This window comes from Girardinichthys multiradiatus, chromosome 11 (assembly GCF_021462225.1).
Source record: "Girardinichthys multiradiatus isolate DD_20200921_A chromosome 11, DD_fGirMul_XY1, whole genome shotgun sequence".
Classification (NCBI taxonomy): Eukaryota; Metazoa; Chordata; class Actinopteri; order Cyprinodontiformes; family Goodeidae; genus Girardinichthys; species Girardinichthys multiradiatus.
In genome coordinates this window covers 18,359,554-18,380,067 of record NC_061804.1, presented here as the reverse complement: position 1 = coordinate 18,380,067, position 20,514 = coordinate 18,359,554, and the positions used below count along the sequence as shown (strand labels likewise).

At 40.5% G+C, this 20,514-nt stretch overlaps 1 protein-coding gene across 7 annotated transcripts in view; it reads left to right on the top strand.

Moving 5' to 3' along the window:
- LOC124876658 (actin-binding LIM protein 3-like) overlaps nt 1–20,514 on the top strand; it is an 87,897-nt gene that overhangs the window by 54,092 nt on the left and 13,291 nt on the right. For 4 of the 7 annotated variants that reach the window (XR_007040348.1, XM_047379604.1, XM_047379601.1 and 1 more), the window contains 7 exons: nt 1,112–1,223; nt 1,458–1,562; nt 4,706–4,756; nt 9,855–9,989; nt 10,343–10,407; nt 10,638–10,779; nt 16,108–16,137. Coding sequence is in view for 6 of the 7 variants with exons in the window: in XM_047379604.1 (XP_047235560.1) it covers nt 1,112–1,223; nt 1,458–1,562; nt 4,706–4,756; nt 9,855–9,989; nt 10,343–10,407; nt 10,638–10,779; nt 16,108–16,137 (640 nt within the window). In the remaining variant the exon portion in view is untranslated. The remainder of the gene's footprint in view (nt 1–1,111; nt 1,224–1,457; nt 1,563–4,705; nt 4,757–9,854; nt 9,990–10,342; nt 10,408–10,637; nt 10,780–16,107; nt 16,138–20,514) is intronic. The other 3 variants (XM_047379602.1, XM_047379603.1, XM_047379605.1) reach the window with 3 other exon arrangements.

Here is a 20,514-nt window from a genome sequence, read left to right as displayed (position 1 = left end):
CAGTTCTCTAACAGTGAGGTTTGAATATATATATTTTTTTTACCTCCCTTACCATCCTCCACATTGTGTGTGGTAAGACAAATTTATCCCAACTTGTTTGTCACAGTTTAAGTTGTTTAAACTTTATAATTGCTGCTTTTAATGTTAATATGGGCTAGTTTTATAATAGTTTTCAGCCACTTTCTGATCCACATGCAGAAAAACTCAAAAGACAATGAAAAGTACAACAGTTTATTTTCAGCCGGGAAGGAGCTTGATCCAAAGAGGGTTGATGGTGAGCGGGATTGATAATTAATCATGCAGAATGATTGAGAAATGATAGTGTTCTTACTGTTGGCAGTGATGAATCCAGACCAGGGGAGATGTAAGCAGAGTCCAGAGGTGTTTGTCCATGTGAGAGGCAGCGTGTATATGCTTGATGTTTGTTGGAAGCCGGGCAGGTTATCAGAAAGGAGCCAGAGAGTGAAGCCAGATAGTTGGTGTTGAATGACCAGCAGCCAGCTCCTCTTTTGCTCCGGTGATGAGGCTGATCAGGTGCAGGTGCACAGGACTCAGCAGCTCAGCTCTGCCCACCATGTGACACTGCCACTCCAGGAAAACAAGAGAGAGCGCACAGACAGAAAACAATCCCTGACAAGTTTAGCCAAGGAGGTGTTTTCACTTAGCCAGTTCCTCACTTATAAAGATACATATACACCTGTATGCAGCAGATATGAGATCAACATACAACACTCATCTTGAATAGCATGTTTTCTCATCTTTCCGATTTTGAAGAATGGCTAAGAAAAATGTCTATGTTCTTTCATATTTCTTGAAGTGATATTTCTTGAAGTTATAAAAGTAATGTTTCTATGATAAAAATTCTACATTTATTTATTTGTTTTATTAATTGTTAGGGGAGCCATAAACAGTGTAACATTTATTTCCAAAATTTATACCCACTGAATAAATGTGCTCAGCATAAGCTTGGATTTTATGTTTCAGTGTGATATTTTGTTACAATGAAGGACAAATTGTTTTCAGTGTTTTTGCAATTCTTTAGATCTGTGAACAATCCTGGAAAGTTTGGGAAGTTCACTGAAAGAAAACTTCTTTCTATGCTTGCTTTCAGGATCTCTTGGACAGCGTTGACTTGAGAAAGAGGCTTTCCTCTACCTCTGCCTTCACAGAGTCTCCTGCTCATAGTCACCACGGAGGATCCCCGCTGCATTGTTATCTCCCCGGTAACGAGCCCATCCAGACTAACACTCGCACACAGAGAAAATGAGGTCCCTGCCTGGCAATACAAATAACACCTCTTTCAGTAGGTGTATTGTGACCAGTACCTCACAGGCAGACATATATGACTTTACACACTCATCAAATTGTGAGTCCTTGTGTGTCTCATTAGTCTCTGTTTTTCTGTTTGGGCCATCAATGCTTTGGGTTCTGTCACTGCTTGCCTGGGCTGACTGCAGGCAATGTGAGCGGCAGGAGCTCACCCTATTACACTCAGCCAGAGCCCAGGTGTACCACACCCACCACCTCCACCTTCCAAGTTCCCAAGCATTTCCATGTCCCAGGTAGGCTCTGATTGCCCTGACCTCCGAAACTGTTTACAACACAGAATGAGCCCATTTGCATTCCAAACTACAGTTGACATGTTTGTAAAAGGCAACATTAACTTGTGAATTACAGTTAAAAACATTTTAAATTATTTGTTCTCTGACCATGAAGCTTTAAATAATGCATACTGGTATACATATACATTCAAAAAATAATGAAATTCCAATAAAATGAAACTCCCATTTAAAGAAAGAAAGCCAAATATTCTGGTCCTGTTCTTATTCTTTTTGTTTTTATATCCTTTCAGAGAGAACTTTTGGAATTGTAACACTTCTTAAATCAAGAAATGAAGAGACTATGAAACTATACCTTTCAATTAGATATATTAACATATTGTAATTTCAATTTTAACCAGAGCAGAGTAAAAATGTTATCATCATCTTTAAACTGAAATCAAAAGAATTTTTTTACTATGGTGTTTCTCACTGATTATAACCAGCTGTAATTGTTTTTTTACCTGTTATTTTGAGGTTCAAACCTGCACCCAACACGTGGAACTGTAGGACTAATACTGATTTTGATGTAACAAACAAAAACAACATAACTCCGGAGCAAAGTATTTCAGAAAAGGTAGAGCAAATTCTTGTTAAAAAAGACCCTTGAAGTTTACACTCTGGTTACAGGTACAGTGCCTTGCAAAAGTGTTCATATCCCTTGAGCTTTTTCACATTTTGTCATATTATAGCCACAAACTCCACTGCACTTTATTGGGATTTTATGTGAGAGACCAACACAAAGTAGTGCATAACTGTGAAGTGGAAAGAAAATAATACAAGGTTTTCAACATTTTTACAACCTCTAAAAATCTGAAAAGTGTGTAATGTCTATATTCAGCCCCCCTGAATCTACTTTGTGCTACAATCACAAGTATTATTCCAGTATAGAGACAATAAATTGTGCTCCCTTTTCTTTGCAAAACAGCTCAACCTCAGTCATTTTGGATGTAGATTGCCTCTAAACATCCATTTTCAAGTCTTGCCACAGATTCTTCATTGGCATTAGATCTGGACTTTGACTGGGCCACCTAACACATGAAGTATCCTTGGTTTTATCTATTAAATTGTAACTCTGTGTTTATGTTTAGGGTCTTTGTTCTGCTGCAAGGTGAACCTCTAAAGTCTTTTTTTGGCTTCTACGAGGTTTTCTTCCAGTATTGCATCTTTCCATCAACTCCACCAGAGAAACACCAGTTTCTCTGTCACAACTGAATAGCATCCTCACAGTATGCTACTTCCACCTCCATGTTTCAAAGATGGGGATGGTTTGTTCAGGGTGATGTGCAATGTTTTATTTTGTTCTCATCTGATCAGAGCACCTCTTTCCACGTGTTCACTGTGTTCCCCAGATGCCTTATGGGAAACTTTATGGTTTTGTTTCAACTAGAGCTTTCTTCTTGCAGAGTGTTTATGAAGTCCTTAACTAATAGTTCTACATATTATCCCAACTAAGCTGTGGACCTTTGCAGCTCCTCCAGAGTTACCAAGACCCTCTTCATTGCTTTGATTAATGTTCTCCTTGCTCTGCATATCAGTTTAAGTACATTGTCATGTTGAGGTAGTTTGGCCGTGGTGGCATACTTTCCTTTTCCAGACGATGGATTTACCATGCTCTGTAAAATGTTTCAGATATTTTTTATAACCTATCTCAGCTTTAAACTATCTCCACAGATTTATTCCTGACCTGTATGTTTTTTTCCTTGGCCTTCATGCTGCTGTTTGTTCTCTGATGTTCTCTAACAAACTTCTAAGGCCTTCAGAGAACTGCCACATTTATAGTGAGATGAAATTACATACGGATGGACAATGTTTAATAATTAGGTAATTTCTGAAGGCAATTAGTTGTACTGGATTTCGTTTAAGGTTAGCATAATTAAGGGGTTTGAATACAAATGCACACCAACAAGATTTAGGTCCTCTTTTGTCTTTCTAGTGGGAAATCTTACACATTTAGAGCTCTTGAGTGGCTTGTGACCACTTCTATCTACCAGCTAATGGAATATAATTTAATTTCCACACTCCATCAACCTTTCACTTTATAAATTTAATGCTGAACTTCACCTTTAAATCCACTTTATCCTGGCTCATTTCCCTTTTAAAGGCCTCATCCTTTCACTGCAAGCCTCTCATTTGATTTCGCCTTGTCATTCCCTCTTCAGCCCATCTCTGTATGCTACATTCTTCTTCTAGTTTTTGTTTGGACATGCTGGCCAGCCCTGCATCAGCAATCGTTTCCTCCTCCACTACAAGAGCAAGCAAAAATACATATTTGCCACATGCTTTTATCCAAAGTGCTCCACAGTTCCACATGCACGCATTTAGCAAGCATGGTCTGCTGGGAGTTAAAGCTCTAACGTTGGATTGGTGGCCCTCTCTGTTCATCCAGTTGAATACACTTGCTTATTTATAGCAAAAAACTAGTGGTGATTTATTGTGACATATGAATGTGGGGATTTCCCCACATCAGTACAAGTGAATCTAGAACAATGATCAGGATTCTCCCAATTCTTCCTAATATCCATTCTTAGATTCTTCTAGCTTCTCCATCCTTGAACTGCTTTCTTCCCTCTTCTTTATTTTGCTGCCATCTGCCTCTCTTTTTGATTGAGAGCTGTAAAGCTGTTTAAAGCATCCTCTCTGCATGCCAATCAGGCTGTCTGGACGCACAGCAGCATCTTTGCTGCATCCAGGATTCCTATACGTTCCAGACTCGCTTTTCCAGAGATCTTGGTCCTTTATATTCAGTTTAGAACATAAAATGCAATAGTTCAGTGAATTTACATAAAATATTTCCAGAGTGGTCAGACATAAGGCAGGGAGGAAGGAAGGACATGAGGAAGGAAGGAAAGAAAGACTGAAGGCTGGACACAATATTTAAACAATGTGAAAAGGAATAGGTTGTGTACATGCAAATGTTTTTCTATGCTCTTTCATTCTTTTACTCAAATCTAATTCCACACTTTTCCATAATTTTTCTGACTGTAGGAACCCTGAGTACTTGTTTGTTACATCTACAGTAAATGTGTACACCGTACATACAAGATCATTTTCCTCTCAAAGTAAGAGTTGCTGTGAGCCACTAACTATCATTTTGTTTTTCTCAGCATCTGAAGAAAGCAACATTTACAGAAACCCCCCCATCTACAAGAGACAAGGTTAGTGAATGTCTTTCAGTGTTCTGCCTTTTATTATCAAAATAAGGTTTCCTTTCTGCCCAACTTGCTGATTCATGAATATGTTGTATTGAATTCGCAGCAAAATACTTCTATTTTACTCACCTAATGATAGGGAGAAAGCTTTGAAATGTCACATCTCGAAAGGGGAGTAATCAGACAAATCTCTTTTCTGAAAGCCTTTATAGACTCTGCCAGAAATATATATCTTGCTGTTTGCAAACAAGTAGAGCCCCACTAATCTGAATGCTGCAGGGGGGGGGGGGAGTCCAGGTAGTCCAGCTTCTCTACCAGGATGACAGGGATGATGGGGTTGAATGCCAAGCTGTAGTTGACAAAGAGCCTACTGACATAGGTTCCTGGGAGCTCTAGGTGGTTGAGGGCAGAGTGGAGAACAAAGATGATGGTGTCCGGCATGGCTCTGTTCAGCCTGTAGGAGAACTGGTGTGAATTAAAGTTCTTGGGAAGGTAGGACATGAAGTGCTGGAGAACAAGCTTCTCAAACCTCTTTAAGACTACAAGCAACAGTGCCACTGGTCTGTAGTCAATATGGCCTGCTATTGTTGCCCTCTGCTGATGGTGGCTGCTTTCAGATAGGCCAGGACCTCAACTTGAGCCAGGGATATATTAAAAGTTTTGTCAAGATTCCAGCTAGCTGGTTGGCACAGGCCTGTAGGACTTTACCCGGTACTCGGTCCAGACCAGAGCTTTGTGTGTGTTGACAGTTGACAGGGCTCGCCTTACCTGATGATTGGAGGACCAGTGATTCGATGAGGGATTAGTGATGAAGGAGATATGAATGTGACAAAACGGTTGACGAAGTGGTTTAATTCTTCTGCTAGCGTGGTATCAGCATTAACTACACTCAGCAGGCTGTCCTTGTAGTTCGTCAGGTACTGAATACCTTGCCACATTCCCTGTGAGTCTTGACCTCGAGATGTGCCACAGATTTGAACCATGCCTTCTTAAAGTCCACTGTGACAATAAAAGCTCCATCTGGTCATGCAGTCACACAGTAGGGAGGGGGCTGCAATAGCATTCGGTGGGATGTATTACTATAACGGCGAAAGTGAGCTCTCTGTGTTATGATTTGTGGGTGTCTCTGGGTTTTGTTGGTCTGTTTCACAATTAAGTTCTTGAATCATGCTTCGGTGTTTTGCTCCAGCCACGTTTATGTTCTGTTTGTTAACTTTAATCGGTTCACCTGCTCCAAGCTAATCTGTCTCCTTGCTACACCTGGATCACGCTCCATATATACACACCTGTCCTGTTTATTCCTCGCGGAATCATTTTCAAATCATGTTCATGCCTTGTTTTCAAATCATGCTCATGTCTGGTTTTTTGGATCATGCCATGTCTGTCTTGCCTGCCCGTTTATTGTTTTGTTCCTGCCTCTTCTATGAGTGAGTTTTTTTTGTTAATTAAATCCATTTGCACTTACCGTCATGCTGCCTGCTAGTCTGCATTCTGGGTTCCTCTGTTGCTCAAAGCCTAACAGAATGTTTCCGCCAAAAATGGACCTCGCGGACAGTAGGCAGGTGAGAGCCAGGGATCGCTGATTTCAGCAGCAGATGGAGGAAGCGATGAGACATCTGCCGATGGACCTGGAGGTTCTGCCGTCTCCACTGCTGCTGGAGCAGATGGAGCGTGAGGCGGCCCAGTGCCGGGGAGTTCGAGAGGGCTGTTCTTTCCCTCCGCCTCAGCTCCGACATTCCCTTCCTGCTCCCGTACCAGCAGCAAAACCGTCATCTTCCTCCCGCCGCAAGAAACGTCGGCGCAGAGCACCTTCCTGTGGTTCGGCTGGCGAGGAGGTGGTTTCCCTGCCAGCTGACGTGAGGGCTGCAGCAAGTAAGCCCACATCTTCGTCTGCCACAGCACAGTTTCCCAGGCTCGCTGCATCTCCGCCCATGCCATCTTCGCTCGCTCTAGCCCGGTGTTCTGAGGCAACACCTGACAAGTTGGAGCAGCGCTTAAGGTTCTATGCACGCCAAATCAAAAGCTTCAGGACGACCAGCCTCGTGTATTCCTCTCCTGAGCTGATGGAGAGGATCAGGTAGATGGAGAGGGATTATGAAACGACAGTAAGGCAGTTTTACTGCCGTCCTCCTTCACCCACACCAAGCCACATGAGCGATGCTGCAGCTCAGTCCACATCATGTCTCCAGAACGGTGCTACTGCTACTGCAGATCAGCCCACGTCAGGTCTCCAGAGCGCTGCTATTGAGCAGTCCACGCCAGGTCCACAGCCTGACTCACAGCCTGACTCACAGCCTGACTCACAACCTAAGTCCTCCACAACCTCCTCCTCACGTCGCAGAGGACGTCGTAAGAGGGACGCCTCGGCTCAAGTCAACGGGGGTGTCAGCGACGCCTCAGCTTCTGCGCACACCACTGAGGGTCTCGGCAACGCCTCAGCTCCTGCCCACGCCACTGAGGGTCTCGTCGACACCTCAGCTTCTGCTCACGCCACTGAGAGTTTTGTCCTCATTCTGGCTTCTGAACCCAGAGACGAGGGGTTCGAGGAGGAAGCACCGTTGAACCCTGTTCCTGAGGGGTTCAAGGAACAGTTTGTCCTCGGTCTGGCTTCTGAATCCAGAGACGAGGGGTTCGAGGAGGAAGCGCCATCAAACCTTTTCTCTGAGGGGTTCAAGGAGCAGCTTGTCCTTGTTCTGGCCTCCGAGGGTCCCCCAGACGCTGCATCTGTCTCCGGCAGTCCCATCGGCTCTGTTCCTGTCTCTGGCGGCACTGATTCAGCCTCCGAGGATTCGTCAGGCATCGTGAACTCCACGCCTGACTTGCCCCTGTGCAGTCACTCACCTGACTGCCCGGAGCTCCGAGGGTCCTCGATGCACCGTGGCAAGCCACCAGGCCGCTGACTCCAAGGGTCGCCCAGACTCCTGTCTGTGGAGTCCAAGTCTCCAGGGGCCAGGTCCGGCCCCAGTTCTCCTGGGGCCCAGCCCAAGTCTCTTCGGGCCCGGCCCAAGTCTCCGCGGTACCTGCCTGGGTCCAAGCCAGACGCCAGGCCCAAGTCTCCGCGGGTCCTCGTTTATAGTTTTGTTCCTGCCTCATCTGGAGTGAGTTTTTGTTAATTAAATAATATTTTTTCACTTACCGTCATGCTGCCTGCTAGTCTGCATTCTGGGTTCCTCCGTTGCTCTAAGCCTAACACTCTGGGCAGGTAAAAGGGTCGACATATGATTGTGGCCTCTAGGTAAAGACGGCAGTGGATATAGATAATTCTGTTAGTGCTCCAGCCATTATGTTTATAGATGCAAAGTCCTCCTCCTTGGCTGTAATGAAGCATTGCAGACTGCGTCCTGTTAGCTGAACAGTGGCATCGGGAATGAGTGGATGCAGCAAGGATTCCATGATAATAATCGAACTGCAGTCTCTGAGGGTTGCAGTCTCTGTTCGTTTCCTGCTGTCGTCAGTTTTGTGGACAATCAGACTGGTCAAAAGGATCAGGGGTGAGTGGCTACCAGGCCCATTCTGCACGTTTGCAAAGGGCAGCTGGCAGTGCCACTTTCCAGGCCCAAAAACAAGCCAGGGAGATCTTGATATGTCTTCTGGGATGTTCTGAGACCACTGAAACGCTCTTGTAATTTCCATATTACACATAACTCCTACAGTCCATAGTTCAGTCAGAGAGTAGGAATGTTTACAGCAATTCACACTTTTACACAATAACACACATACGATGCACCACATCAAGACCTGCTGCGTGTTACATGCCGCCATAGGTCCAATTGCATTGTAGATCATTTTAGAAATAAAATAATGAGAAATAAATGTTTTGTTCAGTGTGAAGTAATCCAGTTCAGGTGTCACCAGCATTTTACGTTTTGAACTAGAGATGATCAAATGCAGTCCAGATAGCTTTTAAGTCAGCGCTCACAAATCGTTAATATATAATTATAATTCCTTCTTTATTTTACTCTTTACACACAATGCTGCCACACAAATAATTTCCAAGAAGTGTAGACTTTCCATGGGCTTTTGTAACTGTGACGTCAACGTCAATTCATTCCTTCCTACTTCCAATTTGAACCTGTAAGTAAACCGTTTTATAGCCACATATTTAAACCATTATCAGTTTATGTGTTGCTTTAGTTAAGTATTTTCATAAAATGTGGAGATAAATGGTTGTAAAAATACTGATGTATATTTTAATTAAATGATTTTGGATGTATTCTTACAAAAAAATACTGATTGTGATCCCAGATCAAACTAGAGTTCTTGTTACACCCCTATTAAATATTTTAACATGTATATTAAAGATTTACAACACGCATCGCTTTAACATCATACATTGACTGCTGATGACTTTGCCTAATTAACCTTAACTAAAGAAAAGCAGATACTTAAGGAGGCAGAAAACTGACAGTGCTTGCCAAATTAAAAATTATATTACAGATTCAGTAGGTGATTTAAAAGGTAAAACTAACTGAAAGAAGTGTTGCCAAACACTGAGTGTGTACGTGATCCATCAGAGCATGCACAGAAGTCCGGCCTTCAGAGTTACAGTTCCTCTGCATGATTTACGCCGTGCTCCAAAGTGCTGACAAACCTTTCTCTTGAGTCTGAGCTGGCAGTTTGTGATCTGGGTTGAATGGATGAATTTAAATTTGCAGCTTGAATCATTTTGCAAAGCGTTTTTTGCATTATGGCAAAATATTGTAATCAAATAAATATAAAGCCTGTTGGTAATGCATGTGATAAGGGATTTTTGTATCTTTGGACTGTTCAAACACTACCATGCCACATTGATGTAACTTAAACCAACACATGACCTTTGCCATCTGTCACATTCACTTCCTCTCTAATCTTTCTTATTACTTCACTGAGACTTACTACTAAAAAACAAAATGCCAGCGATAGCTCCCAATACCATCCTTAAAGTTATAGGTTTTTCTGATAATAAATTGTGCCATTAGAGACTGCAAGATAAAAGTAATTAAAATGGGTTGCAAAATCATTGCCCCCAGTTCCCTTTTCAGTTTTGTTTGAATATGAACAGTATGAGTAAAGAAAAAGTTGAAAGTATGCATGTTGTATTTTACTTTTTCTGTCTCTTTGTCAGACATTCCTGGCACTCCAACCAATAGGAGTAAGATGAATGTGAATCTGGTCAATTCCAGCCGCTTTTCCACCTCTAACTGTAACAGCCTTTATCATGCAGACTCCAATTATTTTCCTTATGGTGGCTCACCGAAAGGTACATCTCCTTCAGTTTAACTATCCTTCTTACACCTTTGCAACATATTGCTAAAGAACCCTTGACCCTTTTTACACTTCATTATGTTATAATCAGAAACTAAAGTGTATTTACTTACCAATTCATGTGATAGATAAACGGAAAGAAGTGTATAATTGTCAAGTGGAGGGAAAACGTTACACGGATTTCAACATTTTTGCAAATGAATTCTAAAAAGCATTTGTAATAACCTCCTCCAACCCCCTTCAAACCCAAATTCAATACTTTTTAGAACCATTTTGCATTTTTCCTCTTTCTCACTTGACATACCATTTACCTTTCATTTCCTCTTCTTCCCGCCATCCCACCTCCAGTCTCCAGGGTGAGGAGGTTTTCATCCGGAGGAGAAGAGGATGGATTGAATCATAATATAAACAAGGTAAGAAAGTAAGAATGCTTCCTTCTTTTATAATTTAAGTGGGTGTTAATATTTAATGAGCGAGTTAATTAAATGCTTCTACCTTGTATGACAAGAATAATCACATTTAGTCATTATTTATCGGCTCATAAATCAAAATACTTTGTCACCATTCCTCTTTATGCAAGTGTTATTATTTTTCTTTTTTCATTTAACAGTCTTCTGATATTTTTATTCTTTTCATCACTCAGGGAGTTGGCAGGATGATCCTAAAGGAGGAGATGAAAGCACGATCAGGGGGTCAGGACAACAACCAATGGAGGAGCGCGCGCAGCTCCCAGAGTAACAGCAAGGAGACACTGAACAATCTGGAATATGGCTCCCTTAATGGCTGTAGGTCTCTGTATTTAATAGTTTTACACTGTGAATGTGTCACTAAGGGATTTTAATTCCTCTGCCAAGCAAAGAACCATGGCAACTTTATGTGATTAAGTGAAGTGTTTTGTTTGTCTGGCAGATTGAGAAACTATGTGGAGAATAAAGGCAGATGACTTGGGAATGCTTTATTATTTTTATTTTGCTCTAGTTTATCTTTTAATTCAGGATCCTGATTAGGATGTCCTCTCTCTCCTATAGTATAGGCTCAATTTATTTGTTAATGTACTGAACTGAGGACCTATGTACAGTTGGATAACAATCATGGCTTAACTTGTCACTTTGTTAGGCTGCAAGGTCAGTAATATGTGAAAATAAATATATTATCTCCTTTCCCTTTCATTCAGCCGAAAGACGAACTTGTTCAACACAGTTTGTGACTAAAATTCTTCAAAATTAATGGTATATAATTATGATGTCATATACTGTATATTTTGGGGCTTATTAAGCTTTAACTTAAGAGTTCCTACGCAACCTGTGCATGTCTGAAAAGTGTGCAATTTTATTTAAATATTTTCCATACATGGAGAAAGATTAGGAAAAAAAAGTGTATTTATTCACTGTCCCAGAAATATTTAATTGAATGCCAAAGCTCTGGTTAGCAACCGCAGCATTAATACAATAACAAGCCTACCTGAGACCAAAAATCCTTTTAACTACTATGGTCCGTTATGACTAATCTAAATAATTTCCATCATACTTAAACCTATCTTTGTGCTGTCTTTAAATTAAAATTGTACTTAATTTAACATTTTTGTAAAACACTATGAGTTTTTCAAATATTTGTAAGTGAATTTAGGCAGAAAGAGGTTAGGTACTTTGGTAATTGGAGTATGGAAAAATATGGAATTTACACATGTACACATGAAGAATCTGTATTGATATTTTCTTTATCTAGAATGAAACTTTCCAAAGTTTTTTTTTTCAGCCAGCAGAGGCCAGTGTCAGTCACTCTCATTCCAAAAGGAAAATGAAATTTAAAAGAACAACAAACCAGAACAACCAGACACTAACAAAGTCTACTTCCACTTTATGGATTTTAGTTCAACAGTCGGAAGTTACCTCTGCTACTTCTAATAGGAAGATTGGTCAAAGACCGAGCTAGAATCACACCAGAATCATGTAATCAGAGTGTGACCTGTGATGGACTTGTGACCTGTCCACCTACCTCTTGTTTAAAAGACTGCTGCAGATAGGCACATGACCCCTTGCAACCCAGCAAACATCAGCAGGTAGAGACAATGGATGGATGGATGAACAACAGAAATGTTGGAAAACAACCACAGGCAGCTTCCCTTATTGTAATGAAACTGCACAGATGGATAAAACAAGCTAAAGCAGCAACCTGGTTCTAAGAGTCATGATACTTACTTACTTTTAGCTTATGAATCTACACCCATTACTTAATGACAATTTGACTGCACTTTTATAAGATGCAGCAATGAACTGAACAATAGTTCTGGGACCTTAGTCCAATCGTAGCCAAGAAATGAGATAGGGATATGAAAAACATGAACCAGTACTGATCAAACATTTAACAGTACAGTTTCATTGTTTAATTATACACCATTGTTCACAAAACCAAGTTCAGGGCAGGTGGTCACCCAGGACTGTGACACTTCCCCACTTACCTGAAGCCTCTGCGGGGGAGTTTCCCATTTCTTTAACTGCTCCTTCAATCCCTCTCCTCTGTGAGCAGGACAGCTGAAAGGATGAAATAAAGAGAGTGTCTCATAAAGAAGCAGAGGGTGGGAGTAGGTGGGGGCCAGGTGAGGAAAAAGACACAGCAAGAAGGGTTTTTATCCGAAGAGGCAAGGAAAGCAAATACAACAGAAATTGAATTAGACGTAGGAGACTGAGAAAGAGGGAGAGGTAATGTGAAGCTAAAGCAATTTGGAGCTGCTCGAAGAGGAGGTAGAACATTCTCCCTAGAGGTAGATCAGGGTCAGAGAGCAAATGAAAGAAATGATCTCTGCGCAGAAGAGGGAGTCACAAAGAAAAGTGCCATTCAAAATTACTGTGGGTTTCATGGTGACTGCTGTTATTATACAGATTAGATTAATCCTGACTTTTGTGAACTTGTCTGCACAAAATTACAGCTAAAAATGGTGGACAAATAGTGTGTAATTTTACTCACTTATTGTTTAACACTATTGGCCTTTATTTTCCTTTTTTTTTTTTTATGAGCTAACAGGAAATGAGGTGGAGAGAGAGTATTAAAGATTTGTTAGAGCCATTTCACCAATGATATAATTTAATAACAATTATGTCCCCAAATTTCAGTCTTGCACCTGAAAATAGGGGATCGGAGACAGACCAACAGCAGTTACTAGCAGCTGAGTTTCGTACAGGGACTCTTGATACCAAAAAATCCATTAAGCAGGTCCTTGAGCCGATAACTGGGTTCAGATTAGGATTCTCAAGCAAAACAATGTTTATAGTTAATGACATGTTAACAAACTTTACACCTCTGTGGAATAAAATTTAAGGTTTTCTGTTTCGAATAGAACATCCAACAATGGGATACATTTCTGGTCGTGTTAAAACTCAAACTTCAGAGAAAAACTATATGGATGTCTTCGTTTTTCAAATTGGTCCATTTAATACAATGCTCATCCTGAAAACCACACTAGTTTATCATTGTTTTATTTTAGTCAAATATATTAGATGTGGTTGTTTTGTTGTCCTCCTAGTTGTCCATCTCTTAGACCTTGTTTTATCTGACCTGTTGTAAAATGGATGCTGGTTAAAAGAGAACCCAAATAAATGCAGGACTCTAGAGGCAGGCTGGTGTCGACAAATCAAATTTTATCTAGAAAAATAGTGCCGTTTTAAAAGACGGTAATCAAAAGTATGATCGAGGGTTTACAGCTGCCATGACGTGAAGTTAATGAGTGAGAGGAGCACAATACAAAACAAACAAAACAAAACCAAACCGGTGCAAGATAGAATGAATTGAGAGCAACAAATCAAACCTGGTTCAACCAAACCACATAATACAATGTCATGAAACCCAAGAAGATGAATTAAACCAAACAAAAAAGAGAAATTAGTAATTTCTCATTTTCTTTTCAACCAAGTAATTGATTATGTGCAAGTTTTCATTTCAGAACAGATTTTAGAAATAGGCTTTAGCTTGCATGTTTATGAAACATTAGCTGCACTGAACTACTAGATGACTCTAATATAACCTATGACTATTGGCAATTTTTCAACATGTGAAAACTGGTTTCTTTTCAATTCCATGAATCACACAGTCTGTACTCAGTATAAGGAAACAAGTATACTTGTAAAGGTTTGTCAACCAATCAGCTTGAAATTGACTTTTTATTTTAAAGCTGAGGCTGAATCATTGCAAATATTATGAATGCAGCAACATGGCATTTACATTCTGGGTGTGCTATATTTTAACATGAAACTTAATCTGAAAATTAAAACTCACTAATTTATCTTATGCAGGAAATGTAGTTACTATAGCATCACTGAATAGTAAAGAAATCATTCATGAATGGCACAATCATAAACATAGCTCTGTAGCTGCAGTTGTGGTGCCTGTGGTTGTTCATATTTTACATAAAGTGTAAATGTGGATGATGATTATGTTTGCATGATGATGCTTAGAGGGACAAATCCTCACACAGCTGATGTTTTATAGATGTCCCACAGCAGCTGGATTTATTACTACCATCAGGAAGATTAGTTCCAAGCACTAAAGTCAACTATTACATATATCATAAGTCAAATAGCGGAAGAAAAAGGAATCATGGTTTTTTATTCTGTTGTTGCTCTGGTTGTATATTCGAGGTCCTTCCAGAAGGAAGGAGCCAAGAAGGGTCCTCCGCCCTTCTTGGCTGCGCCTCATTTTCAGCCTGTGATGTAGTATGGGGGTGAATGTGACCAGTTTTCTGTTTCCCTGTATTTAGCTCCATCAATTTTCGCATCAGCTTTGACTAGCTTCCCTGGTCCCCACAGCATCATGCTGCCACCACCATATATTTCAGAGGGGATGGTGTGTTCATGGTAATGTGCAGTGTTAGTTTCCCACTAAATGTAGGATTTTTATGGTGGCCCGAATGTTTCATTTTGATCCCTTATGATCAGAGCAGCTTTTTCCACATATTGTTTGCTTTGTCCTCTTCGTGACTTTTAAACTGCAAGGAAGACTTTATATGGCTTTCTTTTAAAAGTGGCTTTCTGTTGAACGCTCTTCTGTTAAGGCGAGATTATTTTGGAGTGCATGGTCAGCAGTTGCCCTATAAACAGATTCTCCACAACTTCATCCCTCATCTGTCTGGTCTGTTCCTTGGCTTTATGGAGCTGTTGGTTCTCTAATGTTCTCTAACAAACCTTTGAGACCTTCACAGAACAGCTGTATCTATATGGAGAAAACAACAGTACATACAAATTGACCAAGCGATTTCTGATGGCATCTCGGGTCACTAGACTGTATTTTGACGTGAATAAAAAATTATGCAACATGGTTTAGATTTTTATTAGTAAGAACAACTAAACACAATGTACCCTTTTACTTTACAGTTATGTGGTACTTTGTGTTAGTCACTGAAATGATTATATGTTTATGGTTGTAATGGGAGCAATTGTGAAAAAGGTTGGAGGTAATGATTACTTTTGCAAGGCACTTTGTATGCCTTTGTACAACTTTTCAAAGGTGTACTCCGCCTCCCACCCACTGAGCCCTCATAAAAGATGCCAGATCCCTTCCAACCCTGAACAGGAGAATGGATGGAAAATGAAGTGGGAATGGAAGATGGATGGATGAAAGGACATTTTTATGCTTAATTTGTCCACCGATTAATGTCTCTTTGAAGACTTGTCCTTGATTTTTTCCATGAAAGCTGTTTCAGTTGATTGCATTATAAATAATATTTCTCCTCCACATTGTTAGATTTTTAGATAGCATGTTGAATATCTTTTCTTGCAGTGCAGGTACAGTGAAGCTGCAAAGAATGAAATCCAGAACTTTTATAATGCTGTGATTTTTAGTGGATAAGATCTTTTCCATCACATTTAATCTTCATCTTTAGATTCTACAGATGTCTGAAGAATTGATTCCAGTGAATGATTAATACATGTCAATTTCGTTTATTTTTTTTTATAGTTTGGTATAAATCATTGGAGTTATGTAAATATTTACCAGGCAATCCTTTTGTTGTGATTGGCAGAAAATCATTAATGGAGCTGAGACAAACTGCAAACAGGTTTCAAGGGTGAGAATCTGTTAAAAATAAAACAACTAATCTTTGTCTTCTCTCTTTGTCTTTTCAGCTCCCAGGTCCACATTAAGTGCAGATAATGGTGAGTTTAAGGTTCATCAAGCTACTTTTATCTGTGTGTTCATCCTCAGCTAGTCGTTTCCCCTACCTTCTTCATCCTCTTGTTTCTGCTGCGACAGAAGCAGCAGAGCTTTGAGTGGGAGATTGTTATCCACTCGGTGTGGCACTCGCAAACACACCTCAGTCTTGTGGGTTACAGGTGGGAGGATGAATGGAGCTGCATCTCAGGTTTATATTTATCCATTTTTTTAAAGAAGGGAAACTGGTCCAAAATTCACTGACTTGAAACCCCCCCCGACATCTTGTTTTGTAACAGCCCAGTATGTACAGCATTAGAGATGTTCACTAGGAAGCACCATGTCAAAACTATGTGAGTTCACTGGATCACAAGGTTGAGCTTCATCTGGAGAGACTCATGATAATTGGCTTGGAAGCAGGAGACTCTTAGAAGGGCTTCTGTCTCAGTTGGATTACCTCAGAAAATAGAAAAGTAAGAATTACATGTTGTAAATGAAATTCATTATGTGTGATTGAGAGTGGACAATATAATTAATATGTTGTTAAAGCAAAATTTGATTGCAGCACCCAAGGATACTTCAGGTGACAAAGCATTATTACTGAAATGTAATTAAATAAAACCAAATTATATTGGAGTTGTTAAAGGGTGGGGAAGGAAGACCATGACAACAAAGAAGGATGAGTAGGATTTTATTTTGCCTAGATCAGCAAAAAAAGGGTTGAAAAGAGGGCTGGGAAGAAAAAGTGGAATGAAAATGGGGTTTGAACAGGGATGAGGAGGATGGTTGGGATAAAAATGGGTCAAAAAGAGGGATGAGGAGCAAGAGCGTAACCTGGGGGGTTAGGGGGGTTATGACCTCCCTCATAAAATCTGATCCAGTCAATATACACCCCCCTCCCCCCAAATAAAATTTGTTCATTCTGATTTTCAAAAATAACATGCATGAATAACTTGTGGACTTTATTTTCATTTGCCAACAATTAGCATCATATTAAATCGTCTGGAAATGTAACCCTCCTCTCCTCCTCCCAGAAACCTGATATCATCCAAACCGCTTTCTCTAGCGAGCTTTACCATTTGCTGTACTTTTGATACAGTCTCTGGTGAGAGTGGTTGTACTTTGAAAACATGAAAAGAGAACCAAATGGCTGTCAAAAAAAAACAATGATCAAAATGAGGTAAATATATATGCATTGTTAATAGTTAATACTGCACTAAAGACTATCGTGCTTTTTGGAGAACAGCAGACAGTGTTGTAAAATGTTTCATGTATCATTTTTTTGGCTGGCCAAATGAAAATTGTTTCTTCATAAGTGGAATGAAGGGCAGGAAAGATGGCAGTAAAGCAAAACAGGTTCATGAAACAACCTCAAATGTTTGGAAAGCTCTCAGCAGAAATAAAATCAATGAATAAATGTGTTTCTAGGATCTTGCGATTTGACCAAGAATTAAGACAATCATCTTAACGCCGGTTTCCTTTTTTAAAATGTAAGAAATTAAAACCGTGGAGCCTCATGAGTGGAACAATTTGACAGTGTAACGTTTAAAAAGGTAATTTATGTAGATGAGAAAAGAAGCTCATTTATTTGACCCATAGTAAACATAGTGTCTCTGAGTTTAAGAACAACTTTTGTCAGATGGACTCAGCAAAAATTCAGATGAAGTTTTATCAAAATATCACAAAATGTCGTTATCTGCTTCAGCAAAATGTTTTCTGTGTCCGTTAACCACACTGCACGTTACCTTTACCGTTAGTGGGAACCACTTTTTTGGGCTTACACTGCAGGTTTTCCCCACTTGAAAAAGCAGCTTGCTTCAATAGGATTCAAACTGGATTTCACTCAATGACCCAGAAACAATTTTTCTTTTCGTTCTTTCCTTTATTTTTAAAGTTCACAGGTGGTCACAATAGGTGAAAAACCTTAAACACAAAGAAAACACAAAAGGGTTAAGCAAAAATCCAATAAACCACATTTAAATATGATCAAAATAATTAGCCCTTTAAATGATTATAAATTATTGTTGAAACTAAGTATAACATCCCAAATTAAACACCTAAAAATCTATATAAAAATATATTTAAAGCATTAAATATATGTTTCTACATATATTCAAGTAGAGTCTGCAGCTCACCGGCTCCTTCCTTTCCTTGAAACAAGCTTTCTCAGTCCTGCAGTGTCCATTTTCCAGCACCTCTCTCACACATTGTCAGCAGCTCATGTGTTAGAGAGTACCTCCAAACAATTCATTTAATCATCTCCACCTGGAGCAAACAGGCTGCTGCCACCAGGGTGGAAGACACACCCAGACCTGCACTCAGCCAGAAAGGGGCAGGCCCTGAAGCTCAGCTCAACAATGGGGTCTCTGCTGTCTTCCTTCCAGACTGGGAGGTCGCTCCGCTCGGCTTCATAGAGGCCGCATCTCTGTAGGGAACTTCTCTGGGACAGTTTGCTTCTGCGGGCCTCAGAGAGAGAAAGTCAAGCCAGGCGTATACCTTAATTCCCGTTTTTATGAATGAATACTGGGTACACAAACAGTTATTCACTCATACTTAACTTGTGCATATGATCGCGTGATCTTATGACACTCTTGGATCCAGTTGAAGAGTTTATGTCTTTTTGCCAGCAAAGAGACATCAGTGCACTTGTCTCCCCTATCCGGTCCCTTTCGAAGGCCATGTGGAAGAGGGCAGATGTAGCAACAGCTGTGCTTTTATTTGGGCAGTGGCGTCACAGGAAGTCCACAGTTATCCCGTTTCCTGGCTGTGCTGGAAGAAGGTTAATGCACTTTATTTTGAAAAGTACCAGAAGAGTTCGTACCGGAGTTTTAATGTTGAAATCCATGGCTGGGTCCCAACATCCCCCCTTTTAGTTCCGAAGAATGGGATGAAGTCCACAGTCTTTGGGGCTAACAATCGGTCCTCAGCCATGTGAAAAGAGCCACTAGTTTCCTGTAGGTAGGCAGAGTTCAACAGTTCATTTTGGTTCAGAGGTTAGTGTTTGGACAGAAGTGAGGCAAGTTTGGGCAGACACTAACACTAATAAAATGTTTAAAAAAAAAAAAAAAAAGACATAAAACAAAAATCAGGCAATAATTTTCACACCATAATAATACAGCTTTTAAACTTTAATTTCTGAAGTTCAAAACCATAAGAAAGAAAAAGATTAAAACAGAATATAGGGTGTTGGAAATTACTAACCATCTTCATACCTTGTTTGATAGATTTTACAGGGTTGATTCTGGACTGCAACGGCTTGCCATGTCTTTTAGGAACGCTGTTACCTCAGTTATAATGCACCTGAAGATCATCTCAAACTCCTCCTTTGTGATGACATCTTTGGAGTGGTTCCACTCTTTACCACCAACCTTACAGTTCGATGTTGCACTGTGAAAAGGTGTTTGTCTTTTAACTGGTGGCTTGTCTTTTGGCTGACGCCAGTTACCACCCCCCTGGTTCTGTTGCATCACTTTGGAAGTTACTTTGCGCTTCTTCTTAGCCCTGTTCTCAGTTTGAATGTTTAACACTCTAACTTTGCCTTTTCCTGCTCTGTCTGAATGAACACGTGTTTCCCACACAAGCTGTGCATATCTACGTGTCTCCTGCATGGAGAGATTCTCTGTTCTGCAATGCATGGTCACTTCATACTGCACGCTAATGTGGAGGTTGTGAAGAAACAACGACTTAAAAGTGTGGCCTTCTTCAAGACCTGGAGCATAACATCCCTGAAAGTAAGCAGTCTTTAAACGGTGGAAATATTCTCTGGAAGGTTCATCCTTTGCAAAACTGTCAAAGCATTAATAGTGGCAGCGGCTTCATCTCTGTAAACATAGTACTCTTCTCTAAGAGCCTGACAGAGAGCTGGATAACTGTCACTCATTTCGGGAGGAAGAGTTTTTATGAACACATGAACACTCTTAGCTGTTGTTTTCCAAATACGTCTTAGCTTCTCACGATCAGAAGGACAACGCAAGTCAAGAAGACAATGTTCATCCTCAAACAGGTAAGCCTCAATATTTGACTCCTGGCTACCTGGATCAAAAACCTCTATGTCTTTAGCAAGGGATTCAAGCTGTTTGAAATGGACACCATGCTCCCAAGGTGGACCACGTCCATCTGAGAAGTCATGCTGGTTAGGTTCATGAACTGGTGGAAGAAAACAAGTTTTCCCATGATTTAAATGAGAGCTTTCTAATGAATGGACTCATGCAAGTGGTTGTGGGTCAGGTTGGATTGAGTCACCTGAGAACCATGTGCGTCTCTCCTGGCCCCTAGGGGTCGACACAGAGTCAGAAGGGAGAGGGGTACCGATCAGGCCAGAACGGTGCTCCTCCCACCGAATTGGACCACTTGTGCACGCTGAGTCTGGCACTTGGTCATCT